Source organism: Ailuropoda melanoleuca, chromosome 5, assembly GCF_002007445.2.
Source record: "Ailuropoda melanoleuca isolate Jingjing chromosome 5, ASM200744v2, whole genome shotgun sequence".
Taxonomy (NCBI): Eukaryota; Metazoa; Chordata; class Mammalia; order Carnivora; family Ursidae; genus Ailuropoda; species Ailuropoda melanoleuca.
Window position 1 is genome coordinate 98,028,668 of NC_048222.1, and position 20,755 is coordinate 98,049,422.

The 20,755-nt window shown below is 38.3% G+C and overlaps 1 protein-coding gene across 16 annotated transcripts in view; it reads right to left on the reverse strand.

The window, feature by feature from the left end:
* RXFP1 (relaxin family peptide receptor 1) overlaps window positions 1-20,755 on the reverse strand; it is a 98,064-nt gene that overhangs the window by 43,480 nt on the left and 33,829 nt on the right. For all 16 annotated transcript variants that reach the window (XM_034661444.1, XM_034661449.1, XM_034661448.1 and 13 more), the window contains one exon: window positions 3,622-3,720. In XM_034661444.1, the coding sequence (XP_034517335.1) occupies window positions 3,622-3,720 (99 nt within the window). The remainder of the gene's footprint in view (window positions 1-3,621; window positions 3,721-20,755) is intronic.

Genomic DNA, 20,755 nt, shown 5'->3' on the forward strand with positions numbered 1-20,755 from the left:
TTGCAGACTGCTCTTCTCCATTTGTTGCAAAATGAATGAAGTCATCTGCTTTCAGTCACCCAAGGAGAATGGTTATGTCCAGGGGTGACATGATAGTATGTGATGGGCTTTAATGTCCATATTAAAGCTGCTACTTAAGGTAAAGTATTTATTAATAGCATAATCAAACCCTTAATGGAAGACTAAGTCATTTTTAACTAGCAAGAAAGAGAACTAAACACTAACTATAGTGTTGGTGGAATTCTTTTTTTTTTCTGGAAAATTCAGGAGTTCTTTAAAGGATTTTTTAAAAATGATCTTCTTTGGCTTATGTAGGGATGTAAGGATGTCTAAAACGTCGTTAATGGGAGTGAACTTTTTAATGCATAGTCAGGCATTCTTTCTCACTGCTAGTGTCGGGAGGAGGGAGAATTGGATATAGGCCTTTGGCCGTCTTGCAGGGCTGGAGTTGTAGTTTTAAAGATGTGATCCATAGTTCTAAAGTCTACTAGAGACTTGTTATGATGTGTTCGTGTAGCTCAATAGTAGAATAGGATTGTTATTCGTATAATAGAGTCTGATTCCTGCCTTTGTGGGGAATGGTTGATTAACGAGAGCCACCAAGAGTGCTTCCCCTCTACCTTTACTTTGAAACCCTAACCAGTATAGCAGCGGTGACAGACTCATGTCTACGGGGCACTGGCAAAATAGGTGTAGGCCTTGTCCAGATGTCCCAGTGGAACAGCTTCTCCTGTTGCCGTATTAGGATAGGAGCATGTGTAGCCAAGTCAACCAACTTTCTCAAAGAAGCCAGAAATACAATGTTGTACCTAAAATTACCTATTTTAAAAAATGATAGTAGCCAACTCAAAATATTTTACAAACATCACAGAACAAACAAAACTTTCTATGAGAATTTCCTGTTTGCAGGCTTCCGGTTTTTGATCTTTACAGTAAATCTTCCTGAGAGCAGAGAAGTATCTTAAAGGCAAAGCAGAGCTTTCTATGACAAAGCTGGTGGATGACTGTTAATGAGCACAGTTGGCTAGTAAATAGGAGACTTTGACCTAGTAAATATCCCTTTGCTCAGCTATGGGGTGACAGGTGTTCTTCCTCTCCTCCCAAATAACTCTACCAACTATTTTTCAGGGTTACAAGAGATCAAAATCATAACTTACGTTTTGTGTTTTTTGTAAACAGAGTCTCTGCCAAGAACTTTTAAACAGTTTTATGGTTGTAACTAACCATTTTGGCTATGGATCTCTGAAGCTGAAAACTGATTCTGTCTCCAAGTTATAAGCCACATCTAACATGAGTGTTGTAGGAAAGGAAGGGTATGGGTTGGGAAAGAGGATGAAGGTTTTGAGAGTGAGACTAGGAAGGGTAAAAATGGAGGGAATGAAATTAGCATTATTTCCAGCATGTTTTTTTCTGTTTATATTGACGGAGTTAAGATAATTCATGTATGTTGATTACAGAGTTACCTGTAATAGGGAAAAATGAAAAAATAACACCTAAATATCCAGCATCAAAAGAATGATTAAGCACATTATGACACTTAAAAATATATTATATAGTATATTCAAAAAGAGCTTGTGACAGCATGGATACCTGATTATGCTAAAATGCTAAGTGAAAATATGATAAAAATGGTTTGTACAAGAAATTTCAACAATGTTAAAATAAAAAAGATGAATAATGTTCCAGCAAGTTAATGCTGGTAGCCTCTGAGTGGTGAAATTATGGTTGAGTAAACAGACAATTCTTTCTAAGTCTTTGTACTTTCCATATCCTTCAAATTTAAACTTTAATAATATATTGGTTGAGGATAGATACATTTTCCATGATATTGTTCTTAAGAGATGACTTTATAAATGTGAATTCTTCACATTCTTTCACCCAGCCAAAAATTATTATAAGCCATTCTCAGTTTAATTTCCAATAAATCCTTATAATAATCTGATTTAAATGAAGTGGTACAATAGGAACTTTTTCACCCCCAAAGTTTACACTACTCTTTCCATTCTGTTTTATACTGCTTTAATGCTTGAAAAAGACATTTAATTATTTATTACCACCCCTTCTTGAACTGTCTTTAAAGAACTCCAATTGAAAACTATATATTTGTTGACAAAATTTTATTTTTTTTTGATATGTCATTTACTGTGTAGCTCCATTCTTCCCACGTAGTTATACTTAGGACACATTTCTCCCAGAGTCAGGATTAGGCAAAAAGTTATCTCTCTTGCTCACTTGATCTGTTTTTTTCCCCCTTTTGTTTGTTTTTGCTTTACAAGCTAGGCTATAAAAGTTATATAACCCATTATCTTCCTTCTTTAGCCCGATGACTACAAAATTCATTACTAAGCTTTAGACACAGTTATTGAACTTTTCTCAGTGAAAAATAATTTTTTTCTTCCCATTCCCTTTCACTTTCACTGTTGAATTTTTGTCTTATATGTTATATTAATGGCTTAACTATATAACTTATATGTTATATTAATGGCTTAACTGTTAGTAGCCAGATTTTTATTGTAAACTGCCTAAAATCCATTTGGGAATAAGGATATATAAAAAGATTCAATTAAAATTTAAGAAATGAAAAGGCTAGACAATGAAAGAGAAAAATAAAATAAAATAAAATAAAAATAAAATAAAATAAAATAAAAACTATGTTTTGAGATAACATGGCATAATCCATTAATCTTTTTGCAATATATTAGCAGGTAAATTATACCTGTTACCTTTTTTCTTTCCCAAAAGGTTTTAGCCTTTCAATGATCAAGTAATTTGGTCTCTGTGAGAAAATGTGAGGCTGAGACAGATTGCTGAGTAGCCGGTAGGTTTACAGGATGGATATATGCTCCCTTAAACTGGGGACTGTTAGTTTTTTTTTATTAATCTTATTTGAATACTGAAGACAAAAAAACATTAAACCTTTTTTAAAAAGCTGGACTTTACAATTTGTGATAGAACACAAAGGAAAAATTATAATTAAGGATCCACCTCCCCCCACTATTTAACCAAGGTTTTGTAAAGTTAGGACCACAATTATAACTCCAGAGCACAAATTTACATTTGCATGATTTATTAGAATAAACAAAATTTATTTAAAAGGAGTTATTTACAAGATCTTCCTGTTCTAAAATATTCACAGTCTGTCCTGAGGTTGTGCCCTCCCACAGACCCTCCAGTGTTTTTGGAAGTTTTCAGTATATGACTAAGCATGGCAGGTTATAATTAATGAGGCTTTTTTGTAGTTCTAAAGTAGTTTAGACCCCAGAAGCTTTTTCACTTGCAAACATTAAAATGTAAACAGCTTCTCTGCTCTCCTGCTTCTATAGTTTCCTTTTTATCAGAGTCTATAATGATTGTGAAAAAGGGGCATACAATAGCAACCCTGACTGAGGGACATTAATTTTGTTCACAACAATATCTGGCATAATATATTGCTTTTATACTTAAGATCCCTGACTCACTTTTAAATGAAATCCCCAAATTAAGGCTGCATGTCTAATAGAGTTTGCTGTTAGAAAACTATAGTTTACCTTTTTAAAAAAATATGTTGGATCCAACCTTTAAAAACATGGTATCTTTTTATGAACTCCAGGAAAAGGAGATTCAATCCTTCTGATTACTTACAGCATTCAGACGTTTGTGTCTCAAAGGGATATGGGGAAGTCATTCTGTGGTAACCGGCGATATACTTGTCAAATTGCAAAGGCCACCCATTGTTGTCTCCTAAAATAAAAATCAGAGCGCAGAAAAGTTCAAGAAAACAGAAATATTCTGGTGTGTTGGGAAAAATAGTTCTTTTCTTTAAAAGAAACAAGAAAGTCTCAGACTTAGTGAGATAAACATCATCTGGGAGCTTGTTGACAAATGCAAATTTCTGGGCCTCCCCCCACCTGGAGGTCCTGGTTTTATAGGTCTGAGAGGAGTCCCCAAGTCTCCACTCTGGGCACTGTAGATGATTTTTCAGCAAGTAGTGTTTGAACCATATTTTAGGAAACAGTACTTACTTAAGTATTGAAATACAGCACATTGTTCCTAGCATATTAATTATGATTCCCTCAGTCTTCTTCTATCATTTAAACCGACATTGGAGGTATGTTGACATGGATAGACAGCCATGATTGTTAAAGAAGAGAAGAAAAAAGTAACATGCCCAGCATGATTGCATTCCGTTTTTTAAAAAAAGGGTACTATATTGTCACGAATGGTTCTAAGAGGAATTTTCTTCTGAATGGTTACATATTTTCTCATCTATATTTTCTGATTTTCTTTTTTTTTTTTTTAAGGATTTTATATATTTATGTGACAGCGCGACAGCCAGTGAGAGAGGGAACACAGCAGGGGAGTGGGAGAGGAAGAAGCAGGCTCATAGCGGAGGAGCCTGATGTGGGGCACGATCCCATAACGCCGGGATCACGCCCTGAGCCGAAGGCAGACGCTTAACCGTTGTGCCACCCAGGCGCCCTATTTTCTGATTTTCATAACAAACTCCTGTATTATTTTAAAAAACACAAAAAAATAAAAGTCTTTCTTTGGGGAGAAAAAAGAAAACAATTTTCCTTCGCAAAATTCCTTATGACCTTTTAGTTATTTTTAAACGTAAGAGACAATGAAGCCATTCATGTGATAAAATGTACTATGAATGGGGACATAGGCACAACTTCTCTGGAGATCTTTGCAGGTGGTACAAGCCTTCCCTCTACTGGGAGAGTTCGAATGTAATCCTTTCCAGAGGTTCTAAAATTTTTTCAGAATGTTGCCAGGACTCTTTAAGGATGCATAAACATGTGAGCAGATGATAAAAACTATAAAGTTTATTCTGTTTTTATAAACTAGTATTAAATCTAGCATTGATTTTTTTTTTAAAGATTTCACTTATTTATTTGAGAGAGAGAGACAGAGATAGTGACAGAGATAGAGAGAGCAGGAGTAGGGAGGAAAGGGAGAAGCAGCCTCCCTGATGAGCAGAGAGCTCGACTCGGGGCTCAATCCCAGGACCCTGGAATCATGTCCTGAGCCGAAGGCAGACACTTAAGTGACTGGCCACCCAGGTGCTCCAAATCTAGCAGTGATTTTATAAATTATTTCTTCCTTGGATGTGTAATTCAAATCAGAGACTTGAATCCAGATATTACAACTTTGTACAGTTGCGTGGATTTGGTGACATGGTCTTGATCATTTCCATGTTTCTAGCTCTTATCAGAGGACTTCCAAATTATATCTCCAGCCTGCACTTTTCCTACTGTGATAATATGCACTCGGTTTACTACAGGCATCTCAAATTCAACATTTCTAAAATGCAACTCATTATATTTTTCCATATAATCTTGTTACTTCTCCTAAATTCTCTGGATTGGTGAATGGTCCCCCCAATCTATCAAACTGCCCGAAATTGAAAGGTTACATTTCTGGGAATATGCTCATATCTGATGAAATATAATTTGTACGATTTCCCCACTTCTCCAGGTTGTTTTCTCATTTTTCCTCACTCATTAACTCCTCCATGAAGATCATCTTTGGAAAAGGAAAGGTATCGTAAGATTAATGCTATTTATACTTGTAAAACTAGACTTCCTTTTATAAAGAAATCCCGTGAAAAGTGAAAAATTGGAGAGATTATTTAAACATTGTATTTAAAATAGTCTCCTTCCTTTAGCATGCTTCATTAGTTTTAAAACTCTTTTGTCTATTACAGAAGACTTCAAGATAAAGGTAGCGTAGTAATAGAATGAGATCTCAATTCAGAGGGAGATAAGTGATGGCCCTTAAGTTTACCATCTGCGACTTCAGCATGAGACCCCAGCTGGGCACTAGTAACTAGGTGGCCAGAAACGACATCCTAGAAACAGCAAATACCAGACATTGAATACCCAAGAACCAGTTCAGGGTGCCTCCCCAGCCTCTGACATCATGAGGATGACATCTCAGGCAGAGAAACAAGAGGAAGGGGAGAAATTTGGGAAGACTGAGCTTATACAGCCAAATAGAGACTACAAGTTATTGAGACCATGGTGGATTTTGTGCAGTTTGCTCCTCCTCTTTCTACGCTGGGTTTAGAATGCTTTCTCGTTCTTCAGAAGTTGGTAACTCAAATCTATGCTTTCCAGACCTCAAGCCGCTCGGGTTCTTGTTATAGATAAGTTTCTACTATTTGGATGCACACAAGTGAGACTGGACATTTGTAGATATCAGTACTGTGGGTATCTAGCTCGAGTGGGGGCAGTTACTGCAGCCAGCCTCAGGGTTCAGTTTCACAGGTAAAGAGATGATTAGCAGTACTAGTGACACACTAGTGACTAGTGGCAACAGCAGTAGATACTTCTTGATCTTGAGCTTGCAATGATGGTGGTTTGTTCCCCACTCCTGACTACTGCTTCTATAGCCTTTACAATGATTCTATAAACACCTTCTTCCTTGCATGAAATATCTTTTTTCTTAAGGGTTCCCTCCACCAAAACCCAATCTAGAGTGATTTCTGTTTCCTCCTCTCAGAGGGGATTGCGGATAACAGACTCTCAAGGATGGAAACATTGGATTGATGAGCTGACCTAGTTGGTTTTGAGGATAGTGGCAATACTCTTACTATCAGAAAATAGGACTCTCAGAGGTTATGGCACAGTGTGACAAAGAAGTTACTTAAATGATCACTTATGGCTTCCTTATGACATGCCCCTTTGAAAGCTACACTCTGGCAAAGTGGTTGTTATGATAAATCATTAGAATGAAAATGTGGAATTTCAAGGGTTGTGGAATAAGAGAGCTATGGAGATGTCCTGGACAGATTAAAGCAAGGAAATGATAAGCCCAGCATTTAACATTATCAGTTTGAAAAAGTTCAGAGAACCAGGGAGCTTCCATGACCACTCTAAGATAATCTTTTATCTCTTGTGATCTCAAGGTTGATGTAAACTCAAATCAGATAGAATCTGATCCAATGGGTTACCGAGGTTATAGTATAAGCCTAATTCATGTTTTGTTATCTCTTTTAAGTGAACATTAGGACACTCATTTGGAAGGCGAGAGACCCTGTGAACTGTAATGGGATATTTGAATGTGTTGAGTTGAATTTGAATACTCGAAATCCTTAGCCCAGGCAACCTCTCCTGTCAGCATAACAGCTCTCATCCCGTCCCATGAGGTTTGCTGTAGTTTGTTGGAGATCAACTATTACTTTACTTGAGGTAAATAACTTGTGAAGTCTCTGCAGGCCTCACACTTTGAGCAGTCGTCTTTGACTCCCAGCCTATTATAAGCACACCCCAGAAGCTAAGCATAAGTCGGACTTAGGAAGTGAAGATTGACATACCAAAAATTTTTGCTCTTTTAGATAAGCAGAAACCCAAGGAAATTTCATGGGAACAATTTCTGAGCATACTAGACCAGGAGGAGGGACTATAACTTTGGGCAAAGCTCATTAATACAGGCTTCTGGATTCCGTATGCTGGCTCAAGCAATAGTTTGCCAGATTGTTGACTGAATCAAGACTCAACGTTGCCTTAGGCTAAATAAAGTTGAGAGGGAAATGCGTATGGGTCTTGACTGAGTCACCAAAGGGGTAGATTATGAGGGACACGACCATTGTATTGTAGAACTGCAATGGACCTGGAGTGGACACTGTAGATTGAATTGCTCAACCTCCATTCAATTCCCCCTTCATTGGTGTGTTCCTGAAAAGCAGAGACTGAAAAGCTTACAACATCTCACATCTCCTTCACAGCCAGGATGGGGTACACTCACACACATTTTGGTTGGTAGAAGAAAGGTACAGATCATTTTCCTGCTGGTATGTCTAAAACAGAGACGTTGTGTTAAGAGGCAATCATGGCAATGGCAGGGCAATTTGGGCATCACTAGCTTTGTGGAGGCAAAGAGGCAGCTGTGCTCGTGGCAGGGGCAGCAGGCTCAGCAGTGGTGGCGGTAGCCACTGTCTCCGTCTCTGGATTGCAGCCATGTTGGTGTGCTGTTGGATTCAAGAGCGCCGATGGGAACCTTGCTGCTGCCCACTCTCCCAGCCTTACTGGGGATTTTGTAAGTATTTCAGTCTAACATACCTGGAATGGGTTATGTTTTATGCATTAAACCCTGATAGATACAGAGACCATTTGAATTATTGGATTAAAATATGGTTTTAAGTGTGATTGGACATTTACAGCATTTTGGGAGCTCAAGCTCCCAATGAGTGAGGACAAAGCAGTGAATTTTTTTCTGAAACTCTGAGCTTCAGTGTAGTTAATTTTGTGGTCTTGCTACAGAAATGATGACACTTTTCAACATTTTTCTACATCTCCCATGTGGGTTCTGGGGACAGGGTCAGGAGACTTACAAAACGTTTTACTCTTCTGGGCTCCAGAATTATCTATTTGTATTGCTTCTTGGACCTTTGGCTAAGATCCAGTGCAGAATTTTCTATTTGTTTCCTTGGCTGTCAGGTTTTGGTTTATGGCATTGGCCTGTCCCCCTTTCCTGGTTTGTCTGTGCTTGTTGGCTTTTTAGCAAGTTTTTACTTTTAAAAACTTGGTTCATATCTTTAGATATAAGAAAGGAGAATTCTGTGAAAGATTTTGGCTCCCTCATTTTATTTAAAAAAATTTTTTAAAAGATTTTATTTATTTATTTGCCAGAGAGAGAGAGTACAAGCCAGGGGAGGTGGCAGGCAGAGGGAGAAGCAGGCTCCCCGCTGAGCGAGGAGCCCGATGCTGCGGCACGTGATCCCAGAATCCCAGGATCATGACCTGAGCTGAAGGCAGAAGCTTAACTGACTGAGCCCCCCAGGTGTCCCTTGATTCCCCCATTTTAACAGAGGAATTGAATATTAGCACGTAGCACTGAGAAAACTTGTACTTAGCACACACCTTCTCCACTGTAGTAGGTACTTAATTTTTCCGCATAACTCTATTCAGTCATTATTGTCCTCTCCATTTACAGATGGAAAAACTGCCTCCAAGAAGTTTAAGTGAAACAGATTACTAAAGATTACTGAAGAGTTAAAATAATAAAATTATTTTCATATTCTCTTTTCTAGGCCAAATACATGATTTATCAGTTGACAGTCTACCTACAGAATTCCAACTTTGGTGTGACGTCAGCTTTAAATACCCAGCTATTGCTGTTTATTACCTATTTTTCTGTTGTCTATTTCATTTCCATTATTGAGGCTCTTACATCAGAATTGTGTAAGCTGGACAAAAATTCATTAAAATAACAACCAGAAGTAGTTATTAACTGGAATTTACGTTCATCACCATTGTTACTTATGGAATCAGTGAAAGCATTGTAAATCATTAAACTATTACTAAAAATATTTAATTTAAAAATATATTAATTTTCATGTTTATGTTATGGTTTTTTTATGCTTTTATAAATGTTATAAAGAAAACGAGTAAGATAAGTCATTTGGCTCTAGGTATGTTGAGTCATTAATTATTTTTATAAGCAAGCCTGTTGTGTATCTACAGAGCAAGGGAGGAAGTGGTTTGCAAAGGTCTGAAGAATTTCTCCTTGCAGGCTGCCAGTGCCTTGTTGGCTTTGTAGGAGGAGGACGTACACACCCCCATGGTCATGTTCACATCCCTGATACATCCACCCAGACCTCAGAAAACAGCAATGGAAATTAGGTGAGGTGACAACATTCCAGAACATAGGGCTGTTTCTGTGGTTAGTGTTTCACCGCTGCTGGGAAATTTATGAGATCAGGGGGTTGGGTCAGTGCCAGTAGATGTTGGTTTTCGTTCACTCTGGTTCTTAGCAGGCCCTGTATTGAACTCAGTTTCTACAAATGAACTATTTCAATGTGCTGCATTTTTACCATTAACTGATAGTGCAGGGCTTAAAATCATGGGCTTGGGGCCCTAGGCTAATCCTTTGTCCCTTAACATTGCTCTCTATTTTAAGGGGTTCACTGTATATGGCTTTGTTTGCAACATTTTGGTTCAACAAATTCACACAATATAGTTATTTATCCTGCTTCTCTTTTGCTTTTTTTTTTTCCTTTTTAAAAAAGATTTATTTATTAGGAGTGCCTGGGTAGTTCAGTTCATTAAGCGTCTGCCTTTAGCTCAGGTCGTGATCCCGGGGTTCTGGGATTGAGTCCCGCATCAGGCTCCCTGCTCAGTGGGGAGCCGGCTTCTCCCTCTGCCTCTGCTTCTCCCCTGCTTGTGTGCTCTCTCTCTCTCTCCTTTCAAATAAATAAATAAGATCTTGAAAAAAAGATTTATTTATTTATTTTAGAGAGAGAAGAAAGAGAGCACAAGTGGGATGGGGGTGGAGGTGGAGAAGGGCAGGGAGAGGGAGAGAGAAAATCTTAAGCAGACTGCCCTCTGAACACGGAACCCTGGGGGGGCTCAGTCCCATGACCCTGAGATCATAACCTGAGCCGAGACCAAGAGTTGGACATTTAACTGACTGAGTCACCCAGGAACCCCTCTTTCTTTTTCTTAATCCTGTTCCTTTTCTCTCCCTTTCTATCTTATTGAACCTCCACACAACACACACACACACACACATGCACACACAGAGTGAAAAAAAAAGAGAGAAAAAAGAGAAGAAGAGGTGATACTAGGATAGATGTGGAGAATTTTAAAATGCAGAAAGAAACAGGATAAACCTGCTTATGCTTCCCCAAGATAGAACATATCTTTTCCGGGGAGATTTCTTTTTCAACAGCAACATCTTCAAACACACAAGCTTTTTAATAATTAGCTTTACCTTCCTTTCCGTCTTCCCAAAGCATTTGCTTCTTCCCACCCATTACTTCCTCCCGCCAGAAGGCAGGAACATAGAACATGGGAATTGTAGCCAAAATCGCAAAGTTGGAAAGTTAGCATTTTTAAGAAAACAGCTTTTGGTATATGTGTTTCTATATTTTAATTCCTTCATTTTTAAGGACGTCTGGGGCAGTGAGCAGAATGGTTTTTCATACTTGAGTAATGATCCCACTGAAGTTTGATTCTCTGATTTCTCTTGAGGTATCGCAGGGTAGTAATGAGCACCGTCCTCAAAGAACACTGTGGTAGGAATTATGGGCTCCTATATGTTGGTATTCCTGCATCAACAGCATTGATGACAGATATATATGTTTACTATAAAAGCGATTTTTCTAGCTAAAAATTGATGTAACGATGCTAGTGTTAAAAAGGAGACAGCAGGTCCCAAATGGTGTCACTGTTGCTAATCCCCACATCAGCAACCCGAGATTTAATACCTAACCTAACAGCAGTCTTAATGCCCCAGGAATGTGACCTTTAACCAGCCAACCTGAAATTTCTGGGTCAGCGCTGGGAGGTAATCCGCTGATAAACCCTTTCTGTTTCTCTTGGGAGGGTAACCTTGCCTAAAACAATGAGTTCTTTGTTAATAATTTCCTTTTTTTGGTTCCCTCTGGCCTTTAGAAACCTTTCCTTTCCTTTTTTTTTATTTAAGATCTTTTTTTTAAAAGATTTTATTTATTTATTTGAGAAAGAGAGAGAGCACGAGCAGAGGAGAGGGACAGAGGGAGAGGGAGAAGCAGACTCCCAGCTGAGCAGGGAGTCCAGTGCAGGGCTCAATCCCAGGACCCTGAGATCATGACCTCAGTGAAGACAGACACTTAACTGACTAAGCCACCCAGGAGCCGCTAGAAACCCTTCCTTTTCTACAGCTCTACAAAGCTTCTTTCTAGCTGCTAGCTTGGATGCTGCTCGATTCGTAAATCATTAAATAAAGCCAATTTGATCAATTTATTCAGTTGAATATTTGTTATTTAACACAGTGTGGATAAAAATTAATGACACAGACCAAGAAACATCTGCATGGGCTTAGTAGATATTTGCCGAGTGAATGAATGAATGAATGAGGCTCTATCCTCAACACACCTCAGAGAAAACCCAGTCTCTTCTTCTACAGTAAAATTTGGGAACTGGGCATTTATTGAAAACACAGTTTTCCAGGCTTCTCTATTGGAGATTTTGATTTATGTGGTCAGTATGGGGTCTAAGGATCTGTATTTTCCAAAGGTGTCCCAGGTGAGTCTTAGAACAAGTTTTGGGAGAACTGCATTATGAAATTCACCCCGGAGGACAGCTAGAGTCCTTCCCACTTGCAGTGGAGCGCAGCTAGATTTAGTAACAGAAAAATCCTGTCGGTCAGAAAAAGCATACTTCTTTTCTTTCAGCAAAGTTGCTCATTGTTAATAGTGAGTAGTCCAAACACTTCAGTAAGATTAATGCAAGTGGTCCTTCATTTAAGGGCACGTTGCTTATATCTTTCTTATTACACTTACTGTAATCTGCTTCATACTATGCTTATTTATATATGCATTTGATCTCCTTATGAGAGTATAGTAGGGAATAATCTTATAAACTCATGCATTTTTTATATACTTCAGTGACCACAGAGGCACTTTAAACATATTTAAAATGTGGTATAGGAAATAACTAAAACAGTATTTCACTTGCACCAAGTATTTGTTATAATTTAGTTTTATGGAAAAGTTGATTACACATCAGTTAGAATTCTGGACAAGTCACCTCCCCCTTCCACGCTCTCAGATTCTCCCGGCCCTGGTGTGGGGTGTGGGGCAGGGGTGGGGGTTCGAGGGTTGAGGTGTGGATGCAAATCGGAATGGTCCAAGTTTCTTTTCTTTCTTCTCTCTTTTTTAAAAAAATACGTTTTTATTTATTTTAAGTAGGCTCTGTGCCCAGAGTGGGGCTTGAACTCACGACCTTGAGATCTAGAGTCACACACCAGCTGGGCACACCCCAGGTCCAAGTTTCTTCAATGCACTAACTTGCTACGGTGCTATATTAGGCTCTCCTCAAATAGTTTCCTGGGATTCTCCATGAGAAGAGAGGTCTGTGGTGAAATATGTTTGGAAATGCTGTATGCTATATCTCCACTTAGGATTAATAATGCATGCTGGCATGAGGAAAGGAGAAAGCAAGCATTAAAGAAATATCTTGAATTTTGTTGAATTCTTGTTAGAGGGACACCATACATTTTGGAAAGTGTTTGCTTTTGCATCTGCACTAGAAAGAGTATGCCTAGGTCACTGGTGTTCAAAACGTTGATCCAGGACCAGCAGCATCAGCATTACTTGTGGACTTAGAAGAAAACCAAATGCTTGAGCCTCACTCCAGAGGCATTGAATCAGAAACTGGAGATGGGCCCGAGCCATCTAGGTTTTAACAAGCCTGATCTGAGGCATGCTGAAGTTTGAAAACCATCCCTCAGCACTCATCAATCACTTTCTAGGTGTTCTGAATATGGCAATAAAATTGTCTGCGCATCGGGTAGTGAATCATTTCAAAATGTTAAAGCGTGTAATATTCAGCTGCTGTGTTTGTTAAAAATGCAGATTTCTGGGCTTCCATAAGACCTACAAGATCAGGATTTGGCGGGGGGGGGGCGGGGAGGGGGTTTCAGAACTCTAACACCTCTCACCAGCCCCCACAGTGCTGCCTCTAGTTCTGACAGCTGGCTTCCCAAAGTTCCCACAGATTTGCAGGAGCCACTCCTGGGTACCTTTGATATTTTGATTTTGAATAACTAAAAGTTAAGGGACTTGAGTATCTGAGAGGAGGTCCCAAGGATATAAGCATGCTGCATTGAACCGGTCTCCTCTTTTATTAAAATGAAGGCATAAGTCTCATGGGTTACAGCGTATACCTACTTACTGACTAATGAATGAATAATTTATATAAAGTTTGGATTTACGTAAAGTGGGGCATTTCTGATTCTTAGACATTTACTCAATTTTCAGCAACCATTTTTGGGACATAGGGAGTATCTTTTTCTCAGAAAGTAATGATCCCCAAAGTTAAGGTGCCCTGGGCCATTAGAAAAAACCTTTGGCTGCTGACTGGCCAGGCAGAACAATTCTGTCAACTATGTGGGATCTCCTTGAATTTGAAATGACAATAGTAGTTTGCTGGGCAGAATGCATTAGCCCCTTTGTAGATGCTTAATACCTTTGGAGGCAACTCTGAAGAAATTAGGGGTGTGACGTTAACCTGGGCCTATTTTAAAGGACATTAAGGCCACTAAGGAAACTCGGTGGCCTATCTAGTAAGAAATGTTCTGAGATGGAAGTCTTGGTGAAGTCAACCCAAACTGTGTTAAACATTGTTGGATAAACGAACTTGAGGTTAAACTGAGGTTTGTTGAGCAAAGGGAAAAAAAAAGAGAAAGGGGCAAACCAAGAAACAGACTCTTGACTGTAGAGAACAAACTGATGGTTACCAGGGGGATGTGGGTGGGGGGATGGGTGAATTAGGTGATGGGGATTCAGGAGTGCACTTGTGATGAGCACCGGTGTGTATAGAAGTGTTGAATCACAGGTGTTGTACACCTGAAACTAATATCACACTGTACGTTAACTAACTGGAATTTAAATAAAAACTTAACAAAATAAAGTGAGGTTTGTGTATATAGAAAAGTCAACGGTTCAGCTACTTGGGTATTTCCAATGCTATTTTGAGAATAAGAAATAGAAAACCGGGTATTTTTGAACATACAATGCATGGTTGTGTATTAATACATACTCATGACCCGTGTCACTTTTCCTCTTGCATTTTTAATTTAAAAAAAGGCAAGCCACCAACTTTAAATGGAATATTCTAAAATGAGAAGAAGAGCTAAATTCTACCTTAAACTGCACGGCATTACCATCATTCTGACAGCTGAATAAAAAAGCTGTATTTAGGAAATGAAGGAATATTTGGTGTTCCAGAATTTTTAGTTCAGGCCCAATTAAAAATTAAAGGAGTCCTTGAATACACTTCAAACATTCCTAAAATCTTTTTAAAATTTAAGAATATGTATCATCACCATCACACTCATAAATAAATACTGTGTATCTAATTCTCATAGATTAGGAAGTGCCAACCCAGTGACAGGAAAATATTTGGGGGTTTTAACAAAGTTTTTCTTCCCTTGAATTTTTTGCATTCTCTGTCCTCAAAAATTGAGGCAGCTCAATTTTTCCACTTTCATTGCCGTTGGGGAAAGGACTAGCAGAAACTTGAAGATAACAAAAGGAGTGAAACTCTCAGCATTTGACTTTCAAAAGCCTGTATTTGAGATTGAGATTTGGAAAAACAAAAAAGAAGGAACAGCAGGCTTTGTTGTTCCTTGTCTGCACAAGATACCTGGACAAGAGAGGGAGAGTGGAAGGGTCTTCTTGCCCTCTGTTTTCCCTAGGCAGAATCTAGGGGAAGGCAGGAACTCTTTGCCTTCATTACCTCTGCAAAGGCCTTATTTCCAAATAAGGTCACATTCTGAGGTTGTAGGTGGACGTAAATTTTTAGCAGATACCTACCTACTACACCATCCAAAATGTATTAGAAGAGATTTCTATTTCCCTGTGGATTATAGAAATACTAACCTAGAAATAGAATAACAAACATCTTCATCCTTTTCCTCTGTTAAAGTGAGAAATGTTTGAAGAGTCTACGGAGGGCGGCATCAGAACTCTGGTCTTCGGGGTAGAGTAGTTGAACTTGGCCCCAAGAGGGGGATGAGGTGGGCTGATGTAATTTTGATGCAGAGCCCTTTTTGTATAACCATCTGCTTATAATACAAAAGAAGGAATGCTAGCAAATTTCTAATCTGGAAATGCAGAGTTCTTTTTAAATAAGAACCTAGAGGTAGTGAATAAGTGCCATCTTATCTGAGAATTTGATTATACTTTTTAGTATTTCATTTTTACTGCTGAGTTAGCCCTCAGTTTAAAATGGACATAAATGATTTCTCAGTGAGGGTCCTCACCTTTTTTGTAATCCAATTCCCTTGGTATTTACCGAGATGTATTCTCCCAAGTATCTGAGAGTTTTAGCTGAAAAAGTGAAAGGCCCCTCTTTTTTTGGTTTGTCATTCTTGCAACAAATACTCCTCTAGTGATTCTTTAAGACTTTATTATTATTATTATTATTATTATTATTATTATTTGGTCTTTAGCCTGTTTGATTGCATCTATGACAGTTCTGAGATGAAAAATGGGTTAGAGATACATGGCAAAAAGATGGAAATTGTATGGGAATTATATCAAATGGTGTAACTCAGGAGAAAAAATTGTTCATTTCCATATCGAAGTTTATCAGTAAGGATCAAAGTTATTATAAAAATGGTGCACTTGATTTTGACAAATTATGTCTATATACATCTATAAATTCTGTATTGCCCAAATATTTTAGGAAAAAAAGGGATTCTTGTGAATGCAATGGAAAACTTTAAATCTATTGCTTTCGTTTGCATTGTGTCCTGAAAAATATTCAGTGAGTAGATGTGTTATACTTTTTATACTGAGACATTTTATTTTATTTTTGTATTCAGTAAACTATCCCATTATCAAGAATTTATCTTTTTAAAGAAAACTGGGAATTCAATAGCCAAATCAGAGTGCTTCTTTAAAATGCCTGTGATAACACAAAAGTTGTATTTTTTTTCCTAAATATATTTAGTTCATATTTTAGTTCAATACATGGGGAATCAGTTTAATTTATTTAATGGTGTTTCATTTTTTTGGTGACTCTGCTAAATTTTATTACTACTATTTTGATTTGACTTACTTTTCCACTTTAATAGTTATTATTGGTGTCAGTGTGAAATAGCTTGGAGGTATTTTTTTGGATGTATTTTAAAAGTTCTAATTAAGGAAAAGTCCCCCTCTTCCATTACAAAAAGATTTTTTTTTTTTAATTTGGCAATATACTGTTAAGTCGTAAATGATCCCTCTGAAAGTGATTTTTTAGCTGTTGGTTTTTCTTTTATTTATATGTTAAGGTACTGCATTTTATGTGATTGTAAATATATTTAATGCTGCTTATTCAAATATGCATAGGTTTACATATTCTGAAAAGAACCGACTTTCTGACTTAATTTAATTAGCATTAAACAGAATATAAACATGAATACCTTAAAAATGAACAGCCAGGGAAACACAAATTATCCAGATAGTATAAAATGAGAAGGAAAAAAAAAAAAACAACCCCGCAGCTGGTGAAGGGAATTCAGTAATAACATGCAAGAGAAATAACTGCATTTCATCATTTTTATCACCGGGGCCTTAAAGGTGGTGGTAAACTTGTGTTTTCCTTCCTGGGATGTTCCAGTAACAGCATGGTGGCTGACCATTGTTGAGGTTTTGACCAGAGTTCAGATTTTTTTTGTGTGTGTGTTTCTAGATGACTGCAACCAATGCAGTGTCAGTGTTTCTTATGGAAACGAGCACTTTTGATAGTAATGATAATAGAGTTTGTTAGCAAGTGAGCAGGTTGGCATACCATGTGGAACACTTGATTCTAGTTTATTTCTAGTAGCTGATGCTACTATTTCACATGCAGTCCTTATTTTCTTCTCACTTGGGTGTAGGTCTGTGGTTCTCAAAATGTAGTGTGCCTCGGGACGACTTGAAGAGCCTGCAGAAACATCATTGAGCCACTGGCAGAGTTTCTGGTTCAATTGGGCTGGGCTGGGGCCTGAGAACTTGCATTCCTAACAACTTCATGGCTAATGCTAAGGGGTTTGGTCCAGAACTACATTGGGAGATCCGCTGATCTAGATGCACTTCAAGAGAGATATATTTCTGATATAAAACCAGAAATAGTTTAACATAGTATCTGTTACATAGACGTGTTTTCATAAGAAGAGATTATGATTTCACCCATATTTCCAAAACTGGACTTGGGAGTTTTCAAATGTTGGCAATGGTGAATAAAGGAGGTTTTAAAATAGCATACTCTTTTTGGTCTAATAAAAACATTTTAATATTAATTGCTTTTCAAATGTCACTTGTATTTTTAATAATTGGTCTTTTTGATTAAACAAAATGCTGTTCATTTTCATATGCCAATATTTAAGGTCTTTATATACACCTATAGCTAGAACTTGAGTTATTTCATCTGTGAACCGAATATTTTATTTTTGTGAATGAATTCCCTGCTCATGTCAGGGGTCTCTAAGACAACAAATCAGCAAAACTTTCAGAACAGATTGCTTATACTGTTTTGACTTAACTTGCTTCACACTTCCCTTCATACATATAGACCAGGATTTTCCTGTTTTGAAGTCCAATCAAATATAAACATTCCTGAGATCGAATTAAAAAGATGTAAACTCCAGAGTAACTACTGAATATAGGGTCAATAATCGGCACAGATTGATTGCTTGTTTTGTGTGTGTGTGTGTGTGTGTATTCATATGTACATATATATGCATTTTTATACATGTAATTCACTTAATTCTCACAACAAATTTGTTATTCCAATCTCACAAATAAGGAAAATGGGACTGACCCAAAAAATGATTTGCCCAGGTAACAACAGATAGAAAGAGGCACTTCGAGGATCTGAGCCTGAACTTTCTGATGCCTGGTTGAGGAATCTTCCAACAATTCTATTTCTATTTAAAAAGAAATTAGAGAAGGTAAGGAAAAGTCGCTATTGCTGTTATGATTATTTTTGTAAACTACTGACAATATAATAATTTTACATGAGTGAATTTGGAGTGCTAATTGGGGGAAATTGATTCCAACTCAGGATTGAATAGTTTTTTTTAAGGAGATTTCTGTTTTAGTCAATGACAAGGATTAGGAATCTTTTTTGCCTTTCAATAACTATAAAACCTTTTGCAAAGTTGATGTTATAGACACTGTTTTTATTGGAAGTTTACATGTGCACAAATATACAGCATTTTATAGTTTTCAGGGAATTCATAGAAGTTCCTGAACGTTTTCTCAAACCTCAGTCTACTGACCATAAAATACAAGCCAGTATTATGGTATACACAGCCCTAGGGTGGAGTAGGGGTAGCAAGTATCTGTTGAGTACTACATAGAAATTAAAAGCAACTGTTTGGGTTTTTTTTCTTTGGAGGTAAGATATTAAAATCTTTTCAACAACCAGGTTACAAACTTAATGAGGTGAGCTAAATGATAATTAAAGTCTAATTTATGAATATTGTGATGGACTTGGTTTGAGAGAGAAAAGAAGAGAGGAAAAGACAAGCATGAAATAGAAGGGGAAGTTAAGAGAGAGTGAAAAAAGGGATGGGGACAGTTACAGGGCAGAATGGAAGTGGGGAGACACATGGATATGATGAGATGAAAAGAGAGAGAATGGCCCTCATATCCACGGAGAGTGGAAAAAAACTGGGAGGGAGAAAAAGTCAAAGAGATGGAAAAAGAAGAAATCATGATGGATGGATACAACTCTAACCGGATTTTTGTTCCAATTGATACTGTTTTCACAAGAGTTAAGCCGGTGCTTGTCATCAGAATTCAAATTCTAAGTATAAAGAAATAGGCCTTAATATTTTCCCTGTTATAGTCTCTCTATTAAAATTCGCCAGGATAATTAATCAGGATAACTAACACGATCAAGTTCCAAATATACAAATCTACACAGTTTATCTTCTCCCCAAATAAACTATAATTACATTTTCAGAAGGTGTGGGAAAGCTTATGTATCTCCTGACTCTTCCATAATCAATAGGATACACGCGCACCCACACCCACACCCACACACACACACACCCACACACACACACGCGCGCGCACACACATCCACACCTACTTATATAAACGTATAACTACAAAAGCAAGAACACGGAAAGATCTCATTCCTTCAAATACCAGCTGCTGTTTCAATAAGTAAAGTATGGCTGTTACTAGAAATTTTAAATTGTTTAACTGACAGGACTTCCTAAAGTCACCAGGTGGGGACTCTGAGTCACTGAGAGCTAGCATCAACTTGGGAAAAACAGTGATAATAGCGCCCATGGTAGAAGGCGCAGAAGCGGAGTTGCAGCTTCTGGAGTTGCCGCCCTCCCTCTGCCCAAGCCCCCGGCAGTGTGACTTTGCAGCTCCTCTCAGCAGGGGGAGGGGTCCCTTTCACCTCTTGAAACAGGGCCGGCCTTGTGACTCGCCTTGGCAAGGACGTGGGGTGAGTGTGCCAATTTTGAGCCCAGGTGTCAAGAGGTCTTGTACGCTCCCAGTTCACTACTTCTGGGTGGCCTGTCTCTACCACGAGAACAGGCTTGGCTTAGCCTGCGGGGGGACACTCTGGAGCTGAGTCATTTTGGTTATCTCAGCCGAGGTCCCAGGCATGACGACAAAGCCGATCCACAGATAACCGCAGATGCATGAGAAAGTCCAACTGAGCTGGGGACTGCGGGGCTGCTCGCAGCCTAGCACAGCCCGAGTTGTTGACCCACAGAATGGACAGCGAAATAAATGATTCCTTCTTACGTCACTAAGTGTGTAATAATAAGAGCTCGCTGATACACAAGTTAACATTTACTGAAGGCTAATTATGTGTCAAGTACTGGGGTAAGCATCTAAGATACAGTATCTCATTGAATCTTTTTAAGACCAGGTGGACACAGATACTTTTATTATTCCCATTTCACCTAGAGGAAAACAGCCATTTCTCCCTCTCATAGCCACAACTGAAGTCCAGATCTGAGCCTGATCTCCACACTCCAATGTCATAGTGCCTCCATCTGAATTTGCTGGTTGGTGAATAGGAGAAATTTGAATAACTAAGGATTATCACCTTGAGGATTGTTACTTCTGTTACTTGGTTTCTTTAAAGTTACCACTAAAGCAAGAGCTCCCAAGCCTTTTTTCACTGAGAAACTACCTTTGGTGGTGAATTTCCTGTCCCACCACGTTTTTTCCTGCTTCCTGCCAACATTTCAATTGCTGGGAAGGTCTCAGGCCACTCTATCTGAATTGCTCGCAGCTTGAGGGGGAAGTGGCTGTCAGTGGGCAGAATGCCTTTAACTTTGT